General features: G+C 39.3%; 1 protein-coding gene across 1 annotated transcript; it reads right to left on the reverse strand.

Moving 5' to 3' along the window:
* Nucleotides 1-13,707: 13,707 nt before the first annotated feature.
* LOC107737010 (uncharacterized) lies at nucleotides 13,708-15,753 on the reverse strand. The gene is made up of 3 exons (XM_016548408.1): nucleotides 15,734-15,753; nucleotides 15,175-15,246; nucleotides 13,708-14,820 (listed from the first exon to the last, which is right to left on the reverse strand). The coding sequence occupies exons 1-3, from the start codon at nucleotides 15,751-15,753 to the stop codon at nucleotides 13,758-13,760; spliced, it is 1,155 nt and encodes a 384-aa protein (XP_016403894.1). The 3' UTR covers nucleotides 13,708-13,757.
* Between the last annotated feature and the right edge of the window lie 2,287 nt (nucleotides 15,754-18,040).

Here is an 18,040-nt window from a genome sequence, read left to right on the forward strand (position 1 = left end):
ATTATGTAAATACATATGCATATCTCTTTATTTATACAGTTCTATATAGAGTAAATAATGCACAAATCTGTACATAAATCTACTGTTCCAGATTCATACACATTATTTATTGTTAAGTTTTTACTATTTCATTTTTTTTTTCTGTTCTCATGTCAGATATGTATGTATGTATGTATGTACCAGGAGCACCTTAAAAAAAAACACAACAAATTCCTCGTGTGTTTGCACACACCTGGCGAATAAAGCTAATTCTGATTCTGATTCTGATTAACAATACTCTCAAGCACTCTGTCGTTGGCCGGTATGTTAAAGAGTGCTTATTGGTGATCTCCCAATGGATCCCAAAGCATCTACAGGCAAATGCGCCTTTTGTGGCCCGAGCGGGAAGACGGGGTGGGGGCAGGGAAATCTGCTTCTTTTTACACAAAGAAAATTTCAAACCAATTCAGGGGCATTGAAACGAGAAGCACTTTCTTTGTCACCTCACTCCTGAGGAACAATAGGTATGCTAATATTAACTGCCCCCAAACCTGAGAATGTGAGTCAGGGGTTTTTTTGTTCACATTCACCGCTTTTATTTATTTATTTATTTATTTTTTTAGCACAAGCCAGCTCACAATCTGAGCTTAGGAGCTGCATTGAGAAACATCTGGAGGTGGGAATTATGCTAAAGCCACATGTATGGCTTATTTCTACGCTTTTTAGCTTCAGAAGCTCAGAGTGAGTCACTTTGGTTTGTGATTTGCATAGTTATAGAGCGTATTCTATACTGTATTGTGAAATCAAACACTGCTGAAGCACCATAATATATATTTTGTGTATATATTTACGTTGACTGCTATTCAATATTCACATGTATTATCATGTTTCATGCACTGGACTGCAGGCAATGGGATGAAGTTGACTACTCTGAAAGGTATCGAATTGCATGTCCAATGCTGATCAATCGCATTTACAGACTGTGGAGAACAAAGGCTGAGGAGCAGCCTCTGTACGTGCTTGCTTCATTTCTCCTTACACACACACACACACACACACAGAGAGAGAGAGAAAGAAAGAGAGAGAGAGCCAGCGGTTGAAAGCCTCAGCCACAGAGTCTGTTTAAAAACCACCACTTCGCATGTCTTTCCAGATCCGTTTCAAAAGTGGGTATGATTGATGTCCTCTTTGCTGCCCAGATGGAGTGACAGACGGAAGATCATTGTCATGACTCATGACACAACTTTTACGAGGACATCTTTTTCCTGTTAAACTCGTTTTATGACATCTCACACATTTTATTGCATCCCAAGAAATAAGAAAACTCATTTAAAAAGATGTGATGGTTCCTCTCTCTCTCTCTCTCTCTCTCTATGAAATACTGTAAGTCTGTCAAGACTAAATAAGCTTTATGAATACAGTTTGAAGGACAAAAAATTTAATTTAATTATTTTCAATAACTTTATTACATTTATAATTGATTATGATAATTGTATTATTGTTATTAGTAGTAATTATGTTCTTTTAATTATATAAAATATTAAAATAATAATGTATTATTACATTTAACATTTAAATTTGATTTTGTAATGTATTCTTTATAAAAACAATTATATAAAATAATTTTATTACTATTAAAAATAATAATTATTATTATATTTTTAATTATTATTGTTGTTGTTAAAATATCCTATGGCAATATATATATAAACACAGGTGAACTGGAAAATTCTGCTAAAAAAAAATGGGAATATTGGAAAAATCAAAAAGTGCAGGAAGGAAAAAAATCATAAGTTGTTTCACTTGAAATGTAATGAATGGAGAGAAAATCAGGCATTCTATCTCTCAGATCTTTCTCTTGGAAGAAAAAAAAACTGTAATCTCATATTTTCTCCTGTAGAGTTTCAGAAGAAACCTCAGCGATATCTCAAAGTGCACTCAGATTGGCCAATTTCTGCAATCAAAACTCATCAAGTTCCTCCGAGACCAAATGATCTGATCTATACTTTCCACAGTAGCATGTTCCTCCAAAAGAATTTTAGGAGAAACATCTGACACAAGTTGAAAATTGCACTCCATTCCCAGTCTCCCGAGCAATGAAAGAGCAGCCTCTGAGCAATAAAACATCCCACTGGCTGTGTCACATTATATGCCTTACATATGATTTCCCAAGCGTGCCAGTCAAAGTATAACCCGCTTCCTTTCGACTAGCACTTTGATGAATCAGGCTTTTCTATAAGTTTGCCTCAGTCTTAGTTCATTTAAGGTTCTTAGGTAATCTCAGGTCAGCGCGAATAAGCAAAGCGCTAGTGTGGAATAGACTAACTATAGGTCATCCCTGCTTGTTTTTCCACATGTCCACCGTTGGCAGCGTGAAGAGGCCGCTTTAACACGTGCAATATTTGATGTTTTGCATTAGGACTTAACCAGCTGCTTAGCCGCGATTACCAGGCTGCTCTTTAATGAGAGGAAGAGGGGCTTAGCTTGGCATGACCCAGACCTGTCTGAGTGCAGCGCGCGGCCATGAGCTAGCTAATAAGGCACCGGTCCCTGCAGTCTGGGCGGAAAAAAATAACAACGGGAACAAAAACAGGGAGGGAGGGAAGGCATGGACAGAAACGAGAGAAGAGAGGTCACAGAAGACAGACTCTGACATCATCTGTTTGGTTTGTTCTGGATGCATGTATTGCACATGCATTCACTTATTTACATGTTTGTTTTTTAAGCGAACGACTGTATAAACCCCACCCCTCTCTCTCTTTGTCTGCACCGCACACAGACGCATGGCAGTGTTGCGTAATTGAATGTGCTTTTTGCAGTGCTGCATCACTGCAGCAAATCCGCTTCTCCTGTTACGGCTGCGTTCTAAACACAAGCCGCCCAGTTCGTTTCCAACTCCGAAACAGAGACGTGTTAAAATACACACCGGTGCGGTGCGTCACATAGGTGAAAAGGTAAAGTAGGCCAGTGCTGCAGTGGTGCAGTGTGTGTGTTTGCACTGGCCCATCCCTTCGCAGACTGCTACCCGCACTGACACACTGAACTCGAGTGCCACTGATTCGCCTCCTTCCATTGGCTGCCTTCCAGACGCCTGGAGAAGAAGCATGCAGCAGAGCAGAGCGCAGCGGCAGGACAGCCGGGGCTGCTCCCCCACAATGCACCACTCCCACCCAGGCCCTCCTAATCCATTCTGCCTCTGCGCTCGGCCCCTCCCGCCTGCAGCGCCGCCGCAGAACCCTTCGGATGCTGTTCAGCCCTCTGCGTCTCAGCCAGGACCAGGGAAGCCCGCGCCCATCGTGTTAAATAATAAACGTTAAGTGCGAAAAGCACCAGCTCATCGATATTTAGCAGTCTGGGTGCATGACAGTTTATGTAAAAAAATGACATCGTTCTGAAAACGAACACATTAGGTTGTCTGGAACATTTAAAGGATTGAAATTAAAGGGAAGAAAGAAGCAGAAAGCAAAACAGCAAAAACTGGAATTTATTGTATTTAAGTATTTGCAAATAATATTTTTATTTTACAAGATGCACACATTCAGTTGTATCAATCGTATGCCTACTATTCTGAAAACAACTGTTTATGTTTCTCGTCTTGTCACATTCAATTACATGAATCACAGTCTGCATTTTCAATTCAAAACGGTGACAAAAAGTTGAGTTGTTTGCATCACTGGATATTATAGAGTGCTGAAGGGATGATGTATTTTTGTAGGCCAGAACCCAGAAACGAGTTGCATTTTAGCACTTCCAGTTCCATCGTCCTGGGTTTTTGGTTAAATGCCTGAAATAAGGTCTGTGGTGAACACAAGCTCAAGACATTTTCATGTTTTATTCTACAGCATAAAATAGATCAGTAATACCCTCTAAAGCCTTTACTTGTCTTGAAAAAGGTGGTTGCTAACATGTGACTAAATAGGCACTACAGAGGTTGTCGGATATTAAACATCATCATGCCAAACAGGTAAACTCATCTACTCACTAGTCCACTTTCACAGTCTCGTTGGGTTTTATAATCACACGCTTGCAAACTTTTCTAACTCAAACTTTCAGGGCAAATAAATAAAGACTGAAAGAGTTGTCAGAAGCCTTATAGTGTAGTTCGCTTATCTTTTCACTTCTGGCAACTGTATTCAGGCTTGAAAATTCATAAGTTGTGTTCATTTGTGACTGAATTGTGTTACTGATGAACAAAACATGTAAGAATCATAAACTTGTGTTGGTCATAGACCTTATTTTCTTTAATAATCTAAAAGCCAGTGGAAAAATTCTAATGGGTTTATGTCGAGGGAACCAGGGTGATAGTAAATTCTGGGTTGGCCTACAAAAATATGTCATCACTGCAGCGCTCTATTGCTACTCATTTAACATTTCTATTCTAGAAATTTTCAAAATATATCTTAACTTACACTCCTTCACTGTTAAAACTGAAGCATCAGGCTGGAATTTGTGCTCAGATTCTGTAAACAGCAAGCCCCGCCTTCTTTGATTTGATTGGCCATCTCAATCATTTTGATATTGACGAGTGCTGATGGACAGCTGAGGCAGACAAACCTAAAAATGTAACTTTTAAAACTTTTTAGACATCCTTGCAACAAACAAAGCAGCATCAAAGAATATCAGATATTGGTGGGACAATGTGGCCCTGTCTGATTATTGGTGGTTACGGCGCTGGAAGACGGAAATGAAGAATGGGCCGGTCCAGTGTCCCAGCCCAGCGGTGCGCTGGTTAATTGCGCTACTAATGAGCAAAGGGAAGCTGTGCTGCTTTTGCAGGGAGGTCAGTGGGTAAAGATGCTCACCGTGCCAACTTCCAGTGCCCAGGATGAGATCGGCGACAAAAGGCATCCACTCAAGCCTGAACAACAGAAGAAACAAGGGCTTTCAGACAGGTCTGTCTCACAGAAACAAAGAAAATAGACCTGCTACAGCCCTGAGGGATCACATTAAATGAAGCAGGAAGAAGGAAGGGATGCAACAATCATCATCACTCACCGTGAGGAGACAAACGAGACTCATTCACAGACAAACACACAGCATTAGACTTGTCTTCATGCTAACACGTTGTGTTTTTACCATGTAAATGCGGTCAAAAGTAATGCACACCTTCTTTGCATTGCACAATAACTTATTAATAAACTAATCCTGACACATTTTCACTCCTGATGCACTAAAAACCTGGTATCCTGCCACATATCAGAAATGATAATGTGAGTCAGTAGGGCAAAGTTTGTGGCTCATCCTGCCAGCTTTCTTTGGGAACGTCATCTTTCCTTTAACGCATAATAAACAAATCAAGCGGGATCTCAACAGCAGCCTTTCCTAAACTGCTTTTTAAAGCAAGACTACTTATTTGCAGAGGCGGACAAAGTACTCAATTCCATTACTTGAGTGAAAGTACAGATACTGCTGGTCAAATATTACTCCATTACAAGTTTTCTTCACAATTCCAAATCAATTTATTTACGAGTGTGTGCGTGCGAGGAGATGTCTAATCAATATTTCATCCCATCCACAAATATTGGCATAGACACAGTTAATGGCCGGTTAGCTATTAACAATACTCTCAAGCACTCTGCCGTTGGCCGGTATGTTAAAGAGCATGATGGAAGTGCTTATTGGTGATCTCCCAATGGATCCCAAAGCATCTACAGGCAAATGCGCCTTTTGTGGCCCGAGCGGGAAGACGGGGTGGGGGCAGGGAAATCTGCTTCTTTTTACACAAAGAAAATTTCAAACCAATTCAGGGGCATTGAAACGAGAAGCACTTTCTTTGTCACCTCACTCCTGAGGAACAATAGGTATGCTAATATTAACTGCCCCCAAACCTGAGAATGTGAGTCAGGGGTTTTTTTGTTCACATTCACCGCTTTTATTTATTTATTTATTTATTTTTTTAGCACAAGCCAGCTCACAATCTGAGCTTAGGAGCTGCATTGAGAAACATCTGGAGGTGGGAATTATGCTAAAGCCACATGTAGCCTTATTTCTACGCTTTTTAGCTTCAGAAGCTCAGAGTGAGTCACTTTGGTTTGTGATTTGCATAGTTATAGAGCGTATTCTATACTGTATTGTGAAATCAAACACTGCTGAAGCACCATAATATATATTTTGTGTATATATTTACGTTGACTGCTATTCAATATTCACATGTATTATCATGTTTCATGCACTGGACTGCAGGCAATGGGATGAAGTTGACTACTCTGAAAGGTATCGAATTGCATGTCCAATGCTGATCAATCGCATTTACAGACTGTGGAGAACAAAGGCTGAGGAGCAGCCTCTGTACGTGCTTGCTTCATTTCTCCTTACACACACACACACACACACACAGAGAGAGAGAGAAAGAAAGAGAGAGAGAGCCAGCGGTTGAAAGCCTCAGCCACAGAGTCTGTTTAAAAACCACCACTTCGCATGTCTTTCCAGATCCGTTTCAAAAGTGGGTATGATTGATGTCCTCTTTGCTGCCCAGATGGAGTGACAGACGGAAGATCATTGTCATGACTCATGACACAACTTTTACGAGGACATCTTTTTCCTGTTAAACTCGTTTTATGACATCTCACACATTTTATTGCATCCCAAGAAATAAGAAAACTCATTTAAAAAGATGTGATGGTTCCTCTCTCTCTCTCTCTCTCTCTATGAAATACTGTAAGTCTGTCAAGACTAAATAAGCTTTATGAATACAGTTTGAAGGACAAAAAATTTAATTTAATTATTTTCAATAACTTTATTACATTTATAATTGATTATGATAATTGTATTATTGTTATTAGTAGTAATTATGTTCTTTTAATTATATAAAATATTAAAATAATAATGTATTATTACATTTAACATTTAAATTTGATTTTGTAATGTATTCTTTATAAAAACAATTATATAAAATAATTTTATTACTATTAAAAATAATAATTATTATTATATTTTTAATTATTATTGTTGTTGTTAAAATATCCTATGGCAATATATATATAAACACAGGTGAACTGGAAAATTCTGCTAAAAAAAAATGGGAATATTGGAAAAATCAAAAAGTGCAGGAAGGAAAAAAATCATAAGTTGTTTCACTTGAAATGCAATGAATGGAGAGAAAATCAGGCATTCTATCTCTCAGATCTTTCTCTTGGAAGAAAAAAAAACTGTAATCTCATATTTTCTCCTGTAGAGTTTCAGAAGAAACCTCAGCGATATCTCAAAGTGCACTCAGATTGGCCAATTTCTGCAATCAAAACTCATCAAGTTCCTCCGAGACCAAATGATCTGATCTATACTTTCCACAGTAGCATGTTCCTCCAAAAGAATTTTAGGAGAAACATCTGACACAAGTTGAAAATTGCACTCCATTCCCAGTCTCCCGAGCAATGAAAGAGCAGCCTCTGAGCAATAAAACATCCCACTGGCTGTGTCACATTATATGCCTTACATATGATTTCCCAAGCGTGCCAGTCAAAGTATAACCCGCTTCCTTTCGACTAGCACTTTGATGAATCAGGCTTTTCTATAAGTTTGCCTCAGTCTTAGTTCATTTAAGGTTCTTAGGTAATCTCAGGTCAGCGCGAATAAGCAAAGCGCTAGTGTGGAATAGACTAACTATAGGTCATCCCTGCTTGTTTTTCCACATGTCCACCGTTGGCAGCGTGAAGAGGCCGCTTTAACACGTGCAATATTTGATGTTTTGCATTAGGACTTAACCAGCTGCTTAGCCGCGATTACCCGGCTGCTCTTTAATGAGAGGAAGAGGGGCTTAGCTTGGCATGACCCAGACCTGTCTGAGTGCAGCGCGCGGCCATGAGCTAGCTAATAAGGCACCGGTCCCTGCAGTCTGGGCGGAAAAAAATAACAACGGGAACAAAAACAGGGAGGGAGGGAAGGCATGGACAGAAACGAGAGAAGAGAGGTCACAGAAGACAGACTCTGACATCATCTGTTTGGTTTGTTCTGGATGCATGTATTGCACATGCATTCACTTATTTACATGTTTGTTTTTTAAGCGAACGACTGTATAAACCCCACCCCTCTCTCTCTTTGTCTGCACCGCACACAGACGCATGGCAGTGTTGCGTAATTGAATGTGCTTTTTGCAGTGCTGCATCACTGCAGCAAATCCGCTTCTCCTGTTACGGCTGCGTTCTAAACACAAGCCGCCCAGTTCGTTTCCAACTCCGAAACAGAGACGTGTTAAAATACACACCGGTGCGGTGCGTCACATAGGTGAAAAGGTAAAGTAGGCCAGTGCTGCAGTGGTGCAGTGTGTGTGTTTGCACTGGCCCATCCCTTCGCAGACTGCTACCCGCACTGACACACTGAACTCGAGTGCCACTGATTCGCCTCCTTCCATTGGCTGCCTTCCAGACGCCTGGAGAAGAAGCATGCAGCAGAGCAGAGCGCAGCGGCAGGACAGCCGGGGCTGCTCCCCCACAATGCACCACTCCCACCCAGGCCCTCCTAATCCATTCTGCCTCTGCGCTCGGCCCCTCCCGCCTGCAGCGCCGCCGCAGAACCCTTCGGATGCTGTTCAGCCCTCTGCGTCTCAGCCAGGACCAGGGAAGCCCGCGCCCATCGTGTTAAATAATAAACGTTAAGTGCGAAAAGCACCAGCTCATCGATATTTAGCAGTCTGGGTGCATGACAGTTTATGTAAAAAAATGACATCGTTCTGAAAACGAACACATTAGGTTGTCTGGAACATTTAAAGGATTGAAATTAAAGGGAAGAAAGAAGCAGAAAGCAAAACAGCAAAAACTGGAATTTATTGTATTTAAGTATTTGCAAATAATATTTTTATTTTACAAGATGCACACATTCAGTTGTATCAATCGTATGCCTACTATTCTGAAAACAACTGTTTATGTTTCTCGTCTTGTCACATTCAATTACATGAATCACAGTCTGCATTTTCAATTCAAAACGGTGACAAAAAGTTGAGTTGTTTGCATCACTGGATATTATAGAGTGCTGAAGGGATGATGTATTTTTGTAGGCCAGAACCCAGAAACGAGTTGCATTTTAGCACTTCCAGTTCCATCGTCCTGGGTTTTTGGTTAAATGCCTGAAATAAGGTCTGTGGTGAACACAAGCTCAAGACATTTTCATGTTTTATTCTACAGCATAAAATAGATCAGTAATACCCTCTAAAGCCTTTACTTGTCTTGAAAAAGGTGGTTGCTAACATGTGACTAAATAGGCACTACAGAGGTTGTCGGATATTAAACATCATCATGCCAAACAGGTAAACTCATCTACTCACTAGTCCACTTTCACAGTCTCGTTGGGTTTTATAATCACACGCTTGCAAACTTTTCTAACTCAAACTTTCAGGGCAAATAAATAAAGACTGAAAGAGTTGTCAGAAGCCTTATAGTGTAGTTCGCTTATCTTTTCACTTCTGGCAACTGTATTCAGGCTTGAAAATTCATAAGTTGTGTTCATTTGTGACTGAATTGTGTTACTGATGAACAAAACATGTAAGAATCATAAACTTGTGTTGGTCATAGACCTTATTTTCTTTAATAATCTAAAAGCCAGTGGAAAAATTCTAATGGGTTTATGTCGAGGGAACCAGGGTGATAGTAAATTCTGGGTTGGCCTACAAAAATATGTCATCACTGCAGCGCTCTATTGCTACTCATTTAACATTTCTATTCTAGAAATTTTCAAAATATATCTTAACTTACACTCCTTCACTGTTAAAACTGAAGCATCAGGCTGGAATTTGTGCTCAGATTCTGTAAACAGCAAGCCCCGCCTTCTTTGATTTGATTGGCCATCTCAATCATTTTGATATTGACGAGTGCTGATGGACAGCTGAGGCAGACAAACCTAAAAATGTAACTTTTAAAACTTTTTAGACATCCTTGCAACAAACAAAGCAGCATCAAAGAATATCAGATATTGGTGGGACAATGTGGCCCTGTCTGATTATTGGTGGTTACGGCGCTGGAAGACGGAAATGAAGAATGGGCCGGTCCAGTGTCCCAGCCCAGCGGTGCGCTGGTTAATTGCGCTACTAATGAGCAAAGGGAAGCTGTGCTGCTTTTGCAGGGAGGTCAGTGGGTAAAGATGCTCACCGTGCCAACTTCCAGTGCCCAGGATGAGATCGGCGACAAAAGGCATCCACTCAAGCCTGAACAACAGAAGAAACAAGGGTTTTCAGACAGGTCTGTCTCACAGAAACAAAGAAAATAGACCTGCTACAGCCCTGAGGGATCACATTAAATGAAGCAGGAAGAAGGAAGGGATGCAACAATCATCATCACTCACCGTGAGGAGACAAACGAGACTCATTCACAGACAAACACACAGCATTAGACTTGTCTTCATGCTAACACGTTGTGTTTTTACCATGTAAATGCGGTCAAAAGTAATGCACACCTTCTTTGCATTGCACAATAACTTATTAATAAACTAATCCTGACACATTTTCACTCCTGATGCACTAAAAACCTGGTATCCTGCCACATATCAGAAATGATAATGTGAGTCAGTAGGGCAAAGTTTGTGGCTCATCCTGCCAGCTTTCTTTGGGAACGTCATCTTTCCTTTAACGCATAATAAACAAATCAAGCGGGATCTCAACAGCAGCCTTTCCTAAACTGCTTTTTAAAGCAAGACTACTTATTTGCAGAGGCGGACAAAGTACTCAATTCCATTACTTGAGTGAAAGTACAGATACTGCTAGTCAAATATTACTCCATTACAAGTAAAAGTTGTAAAGACAGATTTTTACTTAAGTAAAAGTACAGAAGTACTTGCTTTTAAAAGTACTTAAGTACCAAAAGTAAATTTCCAACAATCCTTTTTTATTGTTGTACGTAATACTTGCAATACTTCTGAAGCAACTTAGAATACATTACACCTACTGAATACACTGACTAGCTTGTAGTATCTTTGGAATAGTGAAGTTAAAATCATAAGTTCCCAGAAAAAATAATACTCAAGTAAAGTACAGATTTTCAAAAAGTGTACTTAAGTACAGTACTCAAGTAAATGTACTTAGTTACTGTCCGCCTCTGCTTATTTGTAACCACAGACTAGAAGTGGGGTTTCCTTTCGTTGAGGAGGCTGATTCGCTGTGAGGCATGCTCTTCTAGGTTTTTTCCCTTAATCAAGCAAGTGCATAAATAAATACCATGTTGTATATGGTCTTTTTTTCATTCGGCATGGAATTGGGTCAACACATTAAGCAGTTTTGGTTTTTCCTCAGTCTCTGCATGTTTCCGTTCTCTCTTTCTCTCTCTCTCTCTCTGCCCAGATGCATTGCAGTTTAGCAGCAGCTGGATTCAGTTGAAAAGTAAAAGAAATACTATGCTTACACAAGGTAGAAGTTTTGTTTTTTAAAAACTGTTTTTAGGTAGTGTCTTGAGTAGAGCTGGGAACTGAAATTTGAGGTTACACCCCTTAAAGACCACAAAATTGGATTTTTGTGGCTTTCAGTACATAATTTTTAGCTTTGTGGCCAATTCAATATGCTAATGTACTCCTAAAAGTTGACATTTGTTTTAGCACATAGTGCATGCAGTTTTTCTTTTGGAAATGGACCAAAAATACTGACTTACCCTTTACTAAACAGACTTTTGTCCACCAAATGCTTTCTAGAAAAAGGGAAAAAATACAATGATTAAAAGTTGGGCACTTTCAATAGTTCTTAATAAGAAACATACAATGCAAGAAGTGTAGCCAGATGTACTCCTATAAGTTGACATTTGTTTTAGCACCTAATGTATGCAGTTTCTCTTTTGGGAAATGGATCAAACATTCTGACTTGTCCTGTACTTATCCTGCCCATCAAATGCTTTCTAGAAAAGGAAATAATATGGGGAAAAAAGATTAAAGGGGTGGTTCATTGTGATTTCACTTTTTTAACGTTAGTTAGTGTGTAATGTTGCTGTTTGAGCATAAACAATATCTGCAAAGTTACGAAGCTGAAAGTTCAATGCAAACGGAGATATCGTCTTTTAAGATTCTGGCAGTTTAATGCCTACAAAAATGGCTGGTAGGGACTACAACAAGTTACTTCCCGGGTTCGTGACATCACAAACCCAGATAAACCCCGCCCTCGGGAAAAGGCAGCAAAGGGGGCGAGGCCATGCTGCGCTGCTTTAGAGAAGCCCTGCTCTGCACACGCTCTGCATCTCTCTCTCTCTCTCTCTCTCATTCAGCTCAGCTCCAGCAATGAACTGTTACAATTATACAGTTATTTTCACATAGCTATGAGAAGCGGTAAACATGGACGCACGTGCAGTTGCTGTACTGTATTAAAGCTTTAATCAGGATAAAACCGTATATTAAAAGCAGTAAGCAGTAACATTTACAAATAACAGTGTATCTAAAAGTATGAGATGACAACAAACAAAAAACATAGGCCTACCATTAAAAGCCGTGCTTGCACAGGTTCTGCACAATCCTCTTCAATAATATCCTCTGCTTCTCAATCGGGCTCAAACTGATAAGCAATATTAACGACGCCATTGTTTACAATACAACCGGAGCACATGCCGCACACTGGGCTAGCTAACCAATCAGAGTCCATCGCCTATTTCTGAGGGCGGGGCTTCATAAAACCAGGAAAAGATCAGCCCGTTTCTCAGAGAAGGGACAGAGCGGTGTGGAATAAAGGTAAATTATGTGAAAAATAATGCGTTTTTTAAAAAACGAAGCATTAACACATGTTAGGCTGCACCCCATAAACACAATCAAGCCTAGAAAAAAAACAGTGAACCACCCCTTTAAATGTGTGGTATACCATTAATGGTCCTTAAATGTCAGCAACAAACATAGAGCACAAGCAGTGTAGTCCAATTCACAAATAAATTACTGTTTATTTACTCAAAAGAATGAGTCTGTTCTTTTTTATGAATCAGTAAAAACCAAGGACCCCCATTTTCCAAAACAATATTCAAAGGCTCTTCATGTTTTTTTTTTTATTGTTTTTTTTATTGATACTTCTGTTGTAATGACAAAGTTAAAGTAATTTTAAAAAAATTGTAACAAAATAAAAATGCATTCACATTTTAATGACCAATGAATTTACATTTTAAAATTAATTACAATTTTTCTTTTTCATTTTTTTACTTACAAATAGCAAAATAAGGTCATAAATAATGTTTTATTATTGTTGTTATTATTATTCTTATTTACTTTTTTCACTCACAAATAGCATTTCTACCTAATAACAAAAAAATATATTAAAGAAATTTCGATCACTTTTAAAGGTTTTATTAATTTCCATTACTTTATCAGTTCAAGAATCATACTTTTAAAATTCCCTCATATATTCAGGTTTTCCAAGACCATGTAAATCCTGGGGCCTGTTTCATAAAACAAGTTTACCAAATAAGCCAGGCTTATTTGAGTTAGTCTGACTTATTTTGAACCAAATCAACTGGCAAAAGGTCAGACTAACTGAAATAAATCTGGCTTATTTGGTAAACTTGTTTTATGAAACGGGCTCCCGGTTTCTAAATAAAATTAGTTAAGGAATCATATTAAAATAAGAGAAATTACGTCAGATTACATTTTGATTTTTAGCCGTTTTAATTTATTTTTAAAGGTCCCCTGAAATGCTTAGAAACACGCAGTGTTACTCTGTGTGTTGACGTCATTTTAACTGAAACCGGAAGACAGGGCGGGACATATCAAGCAGCCTCGCCTTTAAAATGGCTAAATTCCTCCAAATCTGTTCCAATGAAGAAACAAATTCACCTACATCATGGATGGCCTGAGGGGGAGTACATTTTCAGCAGATTTTCATTTTTGAGTTAACTATTTATTTAAAATAGAGGTCCTTGGAAATTTGTCAATAGAGCACAAACAGTCCACATCTGGTTGACTGAACCACAGAGTGAAAGGGGTAGGACACCATCAAAAATGTGATATTCCTTGATGCGTCTGATGGCCCTCTCCACATGTATCCTCAAGCGGGCAATCTCTTGGGTATGTGTAATTTCATATTTACTGAATTGTCCGCTTGGCCCTGTGAAAGCTGGGGTTACAAGACTGACATTGATGTCAGCAAGGAGGTCTTTGATAAGAAAGCCCTTATCAGCCATTACTTCATCACCTGGCTCAAGCAGTTTCAGAATGCCTGACTCTTTGGTGATTTCCTTGTCAGAGATGGAGCCTGTGTATAGGTTGCTTACAAAGCTAACTGTCCCAAAGGGTGTGATGCCAATCAGGGATTTCAAAGTTGTGGTTCCCTTGTAATGAGAGTATGTCATGGTGTTCAGAACTTTTGAACTTGCTGCTTGAATATGGATCTCAGTACAATCTAGCACAACACGTGTTTTTGGAAAGGTCTTCTTGAAGCAGGGTGGCATTAGCTCATCAACAGCCTCTCTACTTGGCCATACTGGTAGTGTACCAAGCATGAAATACAGGTAGTTAGCCCAAGTTATACATATCCTGCTGACTGTGGCCTTTGAGATATTAAACCTTACTGCTAAATCTGCGGAAAGAAGCCCCTGCCTCATACGGCAGAGAAACAAGAAAAACTGGTCAAAGAGGCCAATGTCTTGAGCCTGAAAGCCAGCAGTTACAGTCTGTTCTGTTTTATTAAGTCTTTGCATTTGAGTCCATCTCACCAGAGACTGTGCTGTAGGTTGAAGAGACTGGTAGAGTGCTTTGAGGGTTTCATAATCTTTACATCCGGTGTAAAACATGATCAGCTTGGGCTCACATTGGAATCTTTGTAGACAAAACTGCTGACTTCTTAAATTTTCATTTTCTTTTGTCAGACGAGCAATCTCCTTTTGTGCTGCATTCAGCTGCTCTTCAGTGGAAGGAGATGTTTCCAGGTAATCATGGTCTTGCAGTGCCACAAAACCACTGTTAGATCTGTTTTAGGATAGAAGAGACAAAGAAAAAAAATTATGAAGACCAAAAATAAGTATCAAGGTTGTCAATGTGTAGGTTTACACAAATTTTCATCAATCTGAATAAATCCGATTTCAGATTCTGAAAGTTGTTTATATGAACCCTAAATTTTTATCTGGTTCATAGAGATCTTATAAAAGGGCTCTAGTAAACATTCATCCCAGCACTGCATGTGTGCAAGGTATTTGAGCTATCAATCCCATTACTAACAGATTATTTGGGTGTATGTAAATGTAGCAATTGAGTCATTATGCAGCAACTATCATGCCTATATAAGACATCTTTCACTCTGTTGGCATTAGATAGATGACTTACTGTTCTCCTGTGTTCTGATCAGAAAATGAATGGTCCTCTTCATCCTTCTCAAATGTTTCAATATCATTAACACTGGGTAGGAAAATCACAATTAATAAAGTTACTTTTGTTCATATTGTACTGTTTTGCACAGTTGTCACAGACATAAATTTTAAAATTCAGAATTTTTGTAATATCTATCAAATTTGCCGCCAATTGATGAAGATCTGACACTTCCAACAGTTTTATATGTCTGAATAAACAGCATTCTGTCAATACTGTAAATTGTACTATACAAATTGTGCAACTGTAAGAATTGACACCAGGTGGAATTTCCATCGGAAGTTTCCTTCGTCGTTGGCCTGTCAAAGTGCAACTGCAAAGCTGGCCTAGGTCACTGCAATCATCAGATTGGGTTACTGTATACCCTGGCACACTATATCAAACTGGGATATAAGTCCATTCCACCTACTGTTAGTAAAACCTCCCTACCACAGACATGGCACGTTCCTTCACGTTCTATGGGTCTAGCCCCTAAACCTATTAATACAGTAAAAATATCAAAATTAAAGCCCCCAACAGCTGATCCACCACAAACATCCTATAAAAGATCTCGTCATGGAATCATACCCAACATCTACTGTCCTATTCCAATCCCTTTACCAAGAGATCAGTTTGCTAATGACCTTTGTGAAAACCTTGCTAAAATTGGAAGCAATAGCCAAATGTACAAACTGCTGCTGGCATCAAGGAAATACCCAGTGGACAAAGTTGAATCGGAATTTGGACTTTTGCCCCATGGATCAGCTTTGACGTACCAAGCCGTTGGCTTACCCACCACAACCACTGATCACTACCCACCTTTTCCTCTGCCACCACAACCGTGCACTTACTCAACAGTTCAAAATGAGAAGGAGAGTACTTTCTATAGAGGTATGACTGTTACACCCTCTGATGCTGAGGCACTAGAGAAAGAAACCAGGGTACAGAGTGACAGTAAGATATGGCACCGTGTTCGTTCCCAGCGTCTGACTTCATCCACTTTTAAAAGAATAGTCTCACGAGTTGCAGACTTCAGCATGCTTGCCACCAGTATGCAGAAGCAGAAAAGGTCAGTGCAGACACAAGCCATGAAGAGAGGCCTGGAACTGGAGCCAGATGCAGCTGCACAATATGAGCAGGAAACCGGCAATCGTGTTTTCCCTTGTGGCTTTGTCATAAATCCTCATGTCCCCCATTTAGGCGCATCTCCTGATCGAAAGGTGGTTGACAGTTCTGGTGCTCTGGGGGTTGCTTGAAATCAAGTGCCCTGATGTAAACAGTGTACTAGAGTGCAAATACCTTTACTCGCACACAAACACACTTAACAATCAATGCACACATTCGATAATTAAGTAAATATGTACAGTTTTAGAACAACTAATTTCTACATTAAAACAAATAACAATGTAAAAATATTGTCATTGCTATTTATAATAGATTTTCACTGTATTGTATACATAAGTACTAAATAAATATTTGTATAGTTTTAGAACTCATTTCTAGATTAAAACCAATGAAAGCTAATGGGTACAAAATATATTTTTTTTTATTTCAGTAATTCAATCCATTGTATATTTGTCTTTCTACTGTACAAATTACAACAATAAACCAAAGTAGCAACATTTAAATGACTCCTCATTTATATACATTTTGTTTTTTTAACTGTAAGCTAAAATGTAGGTCTGGGGAGTAAATTAATAGTTTACCAAAAAAATAAATAATATGAAAATTGTTGAAAATGTACTTACTCTCAGGCCACCAAAGATACTGAGCAAATGGTGTAATGCTAAATTCCTCCAAATCTGTTCCAATGAAGAAACAAATTCACCTACATCATGGATGGCCTGAGGGGGAGTACATTTTCAGCAGATTTTCATTTTTGAGTTAACTATTTATTTAAAATAGAGGTCCTTGGAAATTTGTCAATAGAGCACAAACAGTCCACATCTGGTTGACTGAACCACAGAGTGAAAGGGGTAGGACACCATCAAAAATGTGATATTCCTTGATGCGTCTGATGGCCCTCTCCACATGTATCCTCAAGTGGGCAATCTCTTGGGTATGTGTAATTTCATATTTACTGAATTGTCCGCTTGGCCCTATGAAAGCTGGGGTTACAAGACTGACATTGATGTCAGCAAGGAGGTCTTTGATAAGAAAGCCCTTATCAGCCATTACTTCATCACCTGGCTCAAGCAGTTTCAGAATGCCTGACTCTTTGGTGATTTCCTTGTCAGAGATGGAGCCTGTGTATAGGTTGCTTACAAAGCTAACTGTCCCAAAGGGTGTGATGCCAATCAGGGATTTCAAAGTTGTGGTTCCCTTGTAATGAGAGTATGTCATGGTGTTCAGAACTTTTGAACTTGCTGCTTGAATATGGATCTCAGTACAATCTAGCACAACACGTGTTTTTGGAAAGGTCTTCTTGAAGCAGGGTGGCATTAGCTCATCTACAGCCTCTCTACTTGGCCATACTGGTAGTGTACCAAGCATGAAATACAGGTAGTTAGCCCAAGTTATACATATCCTGCTGACTGTGGCCTTTGAGATATTAAACCTTACTGCTAAATCTGCGGAAAGAAGCCCCTGCCTCATATGGCAGAGAAACAAGAAAAACGGGTCAAAGAGGCCGATGTCTTGAGCCTGAAAGCCAGCAGTTACAGTCTGTTCTGTTTTATTAAGTCTTTGCATTTGAGTCCATCTCACCAGAGACTGTGCTGTAGGTTGAAGAGACTGGTAGAGTGCTTTGAGGGTTTCATAATCTTTACATCCGGTGTAAAACATGATCAGCTTGGGCTCACATTGGAATCTTTGTAGACAAAACTGCTGACTTCTTAAATTTTCA

Source organism: Sinocyclocheilus rhinocerous, unplaced genomic scaffold, assembly GCF_001515625.1.
Source record: "Sinocyclocheilus rhinocerous isolate Xijiao unplaced genomic scaffold, SAMN03320098_v1.1 scaffold433, whole genome shotgun sequence".
NCBI classification, from domain to species: domain Eukaryota; kingdom Metazoa; phylum Chordata; class Actinopteri; order Cypriniformes; family Cyprinidae; genus Sinocyclocheilus; species Sinocyclocheilus rhinocerous.

Coding starts and splice junctions, on each gene's coding strand:
- LOC107737010 (XM_016548408.1), bottom strand. CDS start 15,753: ATGTTTGTGGTGGATCAGCT. Junction 15,247..15,733: donor ATGTTTGTGGTGGATCAGCT/GTTGGGGGCTTT, acceptor TTTCCTACCCAG/TGTTAATGATATTGAAACAT. Junction 14,821..15,174: donor GATCAGAACACAGGAGAACA/GTAAGTCATCTA, acceptor ATCCTAAAACAG/ATCTAACAGTGGTTTTGTGG.